General features: G+C 43.0%; 1 protein-coding gene across 3 annotated transcripts in view; it reads left to right on the plus strand.

The window, feature by feature from the left end:
• Positions 1-8316, plus strand: part of iars1 (isoleucyl-tRNA synthetase 1) — a 44129-nt gene extending 35813 nt beyond the window's left edge. For all 3 annotated transcript variants that reach the window (XM_076025320.1, XM_076025322.1, XM_076025323.1), the window contains 7 exons: positions 643-738; positions 4153-4329; positions 4477-4597; positions 4713-4838; positions 5744-5890; positions 6424-6576; positions 7335-8316. In XM_076025320.1, the coding sequence (XP_075881435.1) occupies positions 643-738; positions 4153-4329; positions 4477-4597; positions 4713-4838; positions 5744-5890; positions 6424-6576; positions 7335-7417 (903 nt within the window). In that variant the 3' untranslated portion in view covers positions 7418-8316. The remainder of the gene's footprint in view (positions 1-642; positions 739-4152; positions 4330-4476; positions 4598-4712; positions 4839-5743; positions 5891-6423; positions 6577-7334) is intronic.
• The last annotated feature ends 512 nt before the right edge of the window (positions 8317-8828 follow it).

Raw genomic sequence — 8828 nt, forward strand, 5'->3', positions numbered from 1 at the left:
CCCCCAGCTCCGCTCCCCTCTTTTGCTTCGGCTTCTTTCTTTTCTTGTCTTTTCTTTCATCCCCCCTGCAACCTTGTGGGCACGCGCGTTCCCTCCTTCTTTCCTGGGTAGCAGCGGCTCACTCCCCCCCCCCCCAGTCCCCACACACACACACACCTGATACAAATTTTCCTTTAATGTCAGGCTGCAGTGTTGTCAGCGCTGAAGCGTTGTTGCTTTTGCAGGGGTCAGTCTGCAGTGTAGGTGAATTATTAAGTAGACTTTGTAAAATGTTGGTAGAGATGCTATCTTAATTGGCCTGCATATATTCTGGCTGCACTGTCAGGACCTGCTGTATTGACTGAAATGATCACAAAAAATGTGTGCACAACTACAGAAAAAGAAATTGCATGGTAATTCCTATGTTTTGTCGTGTCTTATTATATAAATTAGGTAATGTATTCTTATATTTCTGTTCTAATATATGAATAACTTATATTAAAACAATGCAGAAACACCTGCCCTCCTGATAGACTTGTGCTTTCTGCAACCAGCTGTTCAAATCACACTTCCGGTCAGTTGATTGTCCGCAAAGGGTTAAAAACCATCGCAGTCACGTTCCAGCAGGTCTGTTCATGACCTCCCCCCACTGTTCCCCCTCAGGTCCTGGTTCTGCTGGACGTCTCCCCCGACCAGTCCATGGTGGACGAGGGCGTGGCCCGAGAGGTCATCAACCGCGTGCAGAAGCTACGGAAGAAGGTGAGGAGGGACAGTTATTCATGGGGCGCCGCGAGCTCTGGAAGCGAGAGTGACACGTCGCACGCTGCTGGCAAATCTAACGAGCCGCCGTCTAATGAACGTAGAGAGAAGTCTATTGCTCCCGGCCTCGCTCGGCCAGTCATGTGATGGGAAGGGAGGGAGGGAGGGAGAGAGAGGAAGGGGCCATGACCAGGTGAGCCAAATAATACCTCTGAGCTGTTTGAGGGGAAGTGTTGTAAGTCATGGCAACATCAGGATTATGTTCCACAAATACGTACATACGTATGCATGTGTGTGCGTGTGTGTGTGTGTGTGTGTAAATCTATATATATACTGTATGTATGTATGTATGTGTATATATATATATATATATATATATATATGTATATATATATATATATATATATATATTTATATACATATATATATGCTGCAATAATATATAGATATATATGTATAAATATATATATATATATATATATATATATATATATGTACATCCATATATATATATATATGTATGTACATACATATATATGTGTGTGTGTGTGTGTGTGTATATATATATATATATATATATATATATATATACACTGTGTGTGTGTGTGTATATATATATATATATATATATATATATATATACACTGTGTGCACAATTATTAGGCAAGTGACTATTTTGACCATATCATCATTTTATCCTTAATTTCCAACCCCAAGCTGTATAAACTTGAATGCTAAGAGGATATAATGCATATTATATGATGTGTATTTGTGTAACGAGGGAGGGTGTGGCCTAAGGAGATCAACGCTCTATATCAAGGCGTGCATAATTATTAGGCAGATTCTTCTCCTCAGGAAAAATGGGCCAAAAAAGAGATTTGACTGACTCTGAAAAGTCAAAAATTGTAAAAAAAAATAAAAAAATAAAATAAAATAAATGTCTTTCAGAGGGATGCAGCACACTTGAAATATCTGAGATATTGGGGCGTGATCACAGAACCATCAAACGTTTTGTAGCAAATGGTAAACAGGGTTTCAAGAAACGCGTCAATAAAGAAACATGTATTTATGTACGTATATGTATACATATATTTTTTACACATATATGTAAACACAATATGTATAAATAAATACTGTATGTGTGTGTGTTATTGTACGTGTGTGTGTGTGTGTGTGTGTGTGTGTGTGTGTGTGTGTGTGTGTGTGTGTGTGTGTGTGTGTGTGTGTGTGTGTGTGTGTGTGTGTGTGTGTGTGTGTGTGTGTGTGTGTGTGTGCGCGTGTGTTATGAAGAACAATGAACTGCATCCCAGAAGAAGTCGCAGGCTGGTCTGCTAATTAGTGTTTGGCTCCTGCGGCCTGCCTGCAGAGCCCAGAGGCAGGAGGAGAGAGGACGCAGATGATTGGTACAAAGAGCTGCTGAGATGAAAAGAGACGCCCAAGATGACCTAACAAGACAAAAAGCCTCACGCCTTTACTCATATTTATCTTCATCAGACGCCAAGTCTCCGTATGTTGCTTGTACGCTACATGGACTTCAGCAGTGTTTTTTCTCTTTGTGTCTTTTCTGTCGATGCTAAGACGGCACTTGCGCCCAGCAATGGACCGTTGAATTTGTTGATTTGACCCCATCCTCTTCTGAGGAACACTGGGCTCCTCGTGCGTGTGTGCGGGTCTATAAAATAAGCGTCTCCAACTTCACCTTGCACTACCAGGAAAACAAGAAAAGTCTGCAATTTTCTGCTTCCGCCTGCCCCAGTTCCCCCCCCCCCCCCCCCTCATAAAACCAACTCCCTTTGTGATGTCAGGGAGGGCGCCGGGTGTTTGTCACCAGCCAGGTGCGTTCCTTCCATTGCACGTCACGAGATGTAGAAGGTCTCGCCGAGTTTCAGTTTTGTTTGATTTATTTCGAGTTTTTACAAATACGTCAAAGCTGAGCCACTGGAGTTGAAAGAGCAGAACACATGAATGATACGCGAGCTGTATGCCCGTCATGAGGGGAGCATCAGCACCCACACCCCTCCAGCACGCGGCCATTCAAGAAAACTAGCCACGCCGCCCTCCCTTCCGTCACCTGTCTCATCCCATCCCGCGCTCGCTTCCTTTTTCACGGGCGGTTTTGAAATCTTTCGGCGTCACAGAGCTTTCTCCATCATAAGGCGGGCTTAATAGAAGCTTAATTTCAGTCTGGTCCCTTTCAGATTCCCACGTTGGACCTTTGAAGTGTTCTTGTGAGTAAAGACGGATTAGCCAACAGTCCCTTGTTTTTGCAAGCAGCGAGCAAGCAGGGTTTTTTTTTTTTTTTTTTTTCTCGTCCCCCTATAGCAGCACTGCGGCCAGGTCTGATTGAGAATTTCCCACCCTGTGGATGGGAATTCACTTCCCGTGTATTCTTTGGCACGCCTGTTACGTAGTTTGTCTGTGTATTTCGGCGTTTATTTTGGGTTCTTTTTGAGTGTGGAGACGAGTCAACGGCTCCGTTATTGTTTATTTAATTTTTTGAAGATCTGTTGCTCCATCTGATGTTTTTCTTACACACACACACACACACACACACACACACACACACACACACACACGCCCAGCACCGGCTGTTGCCGTGCAGGGTCACTACCTTGACTTGGCAGGAAAAGCTCATAAAGCATCTTCCATTGATTGGCTGCTCCTCCGTATCTCGCTCCTCCGCCCTTGAGCCACATACTGCGAAGTGAAGGGGTGGGCCTGCGCGCGCGCGCGTGTGTGTGTGTGTGTGTGTGTGTGTGTGTGTGTGTGTGTGTGTGTGTGTGTGTGTGTGTGAATGTGTGGCAATAGCCTGCAGATAACAATGGGATCGATGCATTTGAATGTGTCAAGGTTAGAGGCAGCTGGCAGCGCGCGCTGCCAAAATAGACGCGCTTTCATCCGTTGAAAGAAACCCCCTCGCTCTCTTGTGCCTCCAGTGTTTTTTTTCTTTCTGTTCTTGTGTTGTTTGTCCTCTTTTTAATTCCCGCCGTCTTTCCTTTTGAAAGCTGTTCCGTCGGGTTTAAGGCTGCTGTCTTGAGTGGGGTTTTTTTTGTTGTTTTTTTTTGTCCTCCTTTCTTTTTTTCCACGAGGACCAAGAGGCTTTGGCGCAAATGTGTTTTGTATTGTTGTCATTCTCTGTATGCTTGGCAATCAATTCCCCAGATCAGATAACAGCTGTTCGCAACAAAATTTCAGAATGTTGTGCATTGTTGCGTTAAAGAGCCATTAAAGTAGGACTTTGAACACATTCAGCCACTGCTGTTGAACAATTGCGGGCGTCTTTGAGGTCTTCTGATACTGTTTGGTTACTAAATTGCCTCCTTTCGGAAATTGTTGTGTGTGTACGTGCACGCGCTCTGGCATTTGCATATTAATTAAAACCTTCTACCTATCTCCTAATCCCCCGTCCCACAGGCCCATTTAGTGCCGTCAGATGAGATTACCGTGCACTACCGCTGCAACCCAGAGGGGGAGTACTTGGATTCTGTGATCGAAGCTCACACTGACTTCATCCTGGCAACCATCAAGTCTCCGCTGGTGCTCCTCCCCGTCCCCAAATCTGCCAGCGTAATCATCGAAGAGAAGACTCAGGTTGGTTTGGGCCAGACAAACAGGCTGCTAGCAGATAGCGTCAGTTATGCTAATGTTTTGTGATTACATTTCCTTTTTTTTTTTTTATAAGAAATGTCATCTGCATGACGACAAAAGATTCAGTAATGTGTACTGTGCGTGTTGCAGCTGAAGGGCTCGGACTTGGAGTTGACCTTAACAAAAGGAACTTCTGCCCCCCGGGCTCCTCTGAATGGACCAGCTTGCGCCTATGTGAACTTGAGGGTGAACGTCAACAGCAAAGAGAAAGGTAGCGCATGCGTGTTCCTCATTCGTCAGGTCAGACAAGTGGACCACGTCGGATAATAGCACAAAAACCAGCCGTCAGCAATAAACCCGTCTGACCCGTCTGCTTTGCTCCTCAGATGGGGTGGTGCTGCTGGAGAACCCCAGAGGGGATAACAGGCTGGACCTGGACAGCCTGAAGAGAGTCAGCAGCAGCATCTTCGGGACCATTGGAGCCCAGCTCCGACTCTTCAACGGTGCAACTGGTGAGAGCTGCTTTTTACTTCTTACTCGCACCTCTCCTCAACCGTCAAATGTCACTGATTTGCAAACATGATACTCCCAAAGTCCCCTTCCGTTCTTCTGGCCTCCACGTGACTGTGGCTTTTGAGACAGGGTTATGGTGCTTTGCCATTACACGCTGCTTGACTTGACCTTGTTTGTTGTTTTTGCGAAAGACTGTACTGGAAACGCAGCTACTGACGTCGTCCTTGGTCCTGCCTCAATTAAAACACCCCATAATACCATCTGTACTGTCAAAACTGAAAATGAAATGTCAATTTTTTTTTTTAGACGTTAGTCAGCAAAGTTAGAATAAGTCCTGGTTTATTAGTCATTTTCCTCGTCTACTTTACCAAAGATAAAAACACACAGTCACCACTCGGCGGGCTTTTTAAAAATTAGATTTTTGATTCTGTGAAGAAAGGAGTCGCTCTTGTGAAACGTCCTGTGTCGTCACCCCCTGGCCAATCAGACGCCTGCACTCTGTTGACGCCTCAACTCACTTGGAACGTCGGCCGGGTAGATACTACAACGGTACCTGGTTGCAGATCCGACCACCTAATGGGAAAGCTTAAAAACTGAGTGGAGCCGAGCGGGTGCTAGCGGAAAAGCTCCATTATGCTACAGTGGCCTCATGTTTTTTCTCATCATCACACTTTACCAGTGTTGTCATTATTAAATAATATATTTAGTGACGCTAAGAGGACTTGACTTTACAGGAAGGTGAAAAAGCAAGTTCGCCAAACGTCCAAATCTCCCATTTTCATTTCAAATATTTGGCTATGGAAATGGGTTATTTATGTATCAAGCTTATTTTGGACTTGCCTCATCGCTTGACCCAACTTTGACGCTCTCCACCGTGTTCCCCCGCATGTGTTTTTCGTCACAGAGCTGAACAGCAAAACAGACCTTCAAAGTCTGAGCGGCAAAACTCTGTCAGCGACTTCAGGCTCGTCTTCCCCTGGTCCCGTTCCCACCACCAGCACCCTCCTGTGCCCTTATGTGAACCTGCTGCTTTGCAACGCACAACCATCTGGTGAGGAACACTTTGGGCACTTTTTTTTTTTTTGTGGGGAGGTGATTTGTTTCGACTTGCAACGTGTTCCTGATTTCCAGAAATATCAAATACGTACTGGATTGCTTGAGAGTCTTCCGTGTCTGTGGTTTTCATTCCAAAGTTCTGCATTCCAGTAGCTTTGCACAATAAATAATGTTAAAAAAAAATCTTATCTTTCTATCTATCTATCTATCTATCTATCTACCTACTTTTTTCACTTGAAATATAAAATTCTGATGTAAATTTTGATTGTTTTTTTTTTTCTCATGGTGACACATCATTGTCTTATATATGACCCAGGAAGCCCTGCAGTTAAAAACTACATTGTTGATTATTACACAATCTTATTTAAGTCCTTCCATAGAGTGTGTAGGCTAAAGTGTGTACAGCTTTAGGCTTTCCTGCACATTCATGTCGATGACCCTGCCCTGCAACTTCTTCAGTTTTTGCTTTGTGAAGGACTCTCCAGTCTGCTTCACTTTGCTTCAACTCTCATTAACCTTCTCGTCCAGAGTGCCAGACCGGAGACGTCGGGACCCTCCTGCTGGCCAACCCAGTAGGCCAGAACGGGCTGGACTTCTCCCGCCTCCTGTCCGAGGCTGCCAAGGTCTTCGGCCTCCGCGGCAGACGACTCAAGCTCTACCTGGACCAGGACCTCACCCAGGGTAAGAGGAACATGTGGTGGATCTCAACCATGCCTCAGTGTTTACGATTTTACAATTTGCTCAGTTGGGAACATCAGCTGAGGGCAGATATTAAAGAAGATGTAAAACATTTATATTTCTTATCATATTCTTATGTTCAGTTAACTGTTTATGGCTCTTATTTAACACTGACTTCAGTTTCTTCATTGCTGAAACTTGCCTTATTTCTTGATTTGCAGTTTAAGTGTTCTGGTCTATTAGTTAGGCAAAAATAAATGAATGATTTTTGACTTTAGAGAAAATCTAATCATTTGTGAAAATGATCTGCAAGATTAATTCTAATATCTGGATTTTAAAGACTGTGTCAGTTTACACCGACACATCATGCATTTCAAATCCGAGTTTCACCAGGTAATATATAGCCGGTCAATGATCGAGCCAACAGCCATTTCAGTGCCAGCAATCCAAATATTTAAAACATTGATATTAAATGTGTTTTAGTTTGAGAGAGCGAGCAGATGTGCTGCAGTTGTTTGTATTTAGACAATTAAAACATACCAACAAAGAAAAATGAAAACGTTAAGGACCGAATGAGCTGCAGACTGGAGGAGGTTGGGCTTTCCTTCTTGTTATTTTGTTTGGAGAAAAACAACCCACCTCCTCAGTTTGGGCTTTTACATTTCTTTGGGAAAACTGTGGCGCTTTATTTTTTTTCCATAACCTCTTCTTCCCACACTTTGAGACAGATTTTTTCAATATTTAATGTCTCTATTTTTCAGAGCTGCCTGCTGATTCATCGGTCAAATCTCTTGACACCAAAACGCTGTTTGTGAGAGTTCTGCCAACAACTGCAGAAGCATAAATTCCGAGACGCCGTCTTGGATTATTTGCATCAAATTGTGTCTCTGATGTCTGGCAGGTTCCCTTATGGTCCCCAGCCCCTCCCCCGCCTCCTCCCCCTTTTATAATATCAAACCGCCGCCTCTTTCAATAGTCATGGTGTCGTTTTTTGGAGAATCATCTTCGTAACACGGTTGTTTGCTAGCTTCCCAACTGTTAACCAATGCAAACACTCTCTTTCATTTCTTCACATTACTTAATGATACTTCAGGGATAGAATTTGCACCCAATTGCAACAAGGTTTAAAGTTTCTGATGTCCTCCAGTGCTGTAACATTGTGTCGATAGCTCTAAGAATCATATCATCGATAATAAATGACACGGTTCTCTTCCTTGACCCTCAATTTACAACAAATTCAAATTAACAGGTAAGAGAGCACAATGTGTCACTTGGCTGAAGGGTTTGTCAGAAACAAATATAACATTTTTTGTGGTTTGCAAACATAAAAAAAATGTGGGTGTCGATCATGTTTTTGTAAACCTTTCAGTTGAAGACGAGGTCACCACTGATGCAATCAGTTCAAAGAGTTTTTCAGCACTGTAGTACATTATAGTTCAACTGAGCATCTTAAAGCTGTCTCCACCTTCAAGGCTGCTAGGATGTGCCGTCATTCCACAGTAATTATGGTCATGACAAATATTTCCTAATTAGCCCATTCTGCTTTTTCAGAACGTTCAATGGCTCAGATGAGCACTGTCTTTTGGACATATTGAGAATTCTTTTGACATTGTAAACAATTCACGGCGTTGACAAGAATTTACAGCCATTGTATGAGCAGTACAAAAAGGGTTCTGTGTGGAAACAAATGGATCATGTACTATTTTGCGTGAAAAATATAATAAATCAGAGATGACTAAAAACTTGCATTTGCTTTTTTATTTATATTTTTCCACCCTGTCTTGAAGTTGTAGCTTCACACCTTTCTGAACAATTTGTCTTGTGGGATTTTTTTCATTTTTATTTCATGTATTTTTTATTGAAAAAAAAAAGATTAATTGAGCCGACTAATTGTTTGTTTCATTCTTAGCCGAGTGTAAAATGATTTGTGGCTGGAAATGGTTCCCCGCCATTCTCCCTTGTGGGAGTCATTTCGTCCCGGAAAAAAAAGAGAAGCTTTTCCTCATTAATTAAACAGTGTCAGTACACTTAAAGTTTGAGTGCCTGATGTGTCTGACACAAAGCTTCCGGCTGAAACAACACTCAAGTGTCACACCGGGCCCTCCAGGTAGAGTAAAGACACCTCGAGGCCTAGTAAAACAAAGGACACCTACCGATTCACTGTCAACATGAACTCAGAAACATTTTATTTCACTAATAATTTGTAACGAAACGTCACAAAGGCTTTGGCAGGTGTCAAAAATGAGGTTTTGCAG

This window comes from Nelusetta ayraudi, unplaced genomic scaffold (genome assembly GCF_046127955.1).
Source record: "Nelusetta ayraudi isolate G7.1 ecotype Tasmania unplaced genomic scaffold, CSIRO-AGI_Nayr_v1 ptg000017l, whole genome shotgun sequence".
In the NCBI taxonomy this organism is placed as follows: Eukaryota; Metazoa; Chordata; class Actinopteri; order Tetraodontiformes; family Monacanthidae; genus Nelusetta; species Nelusetta ayraudi.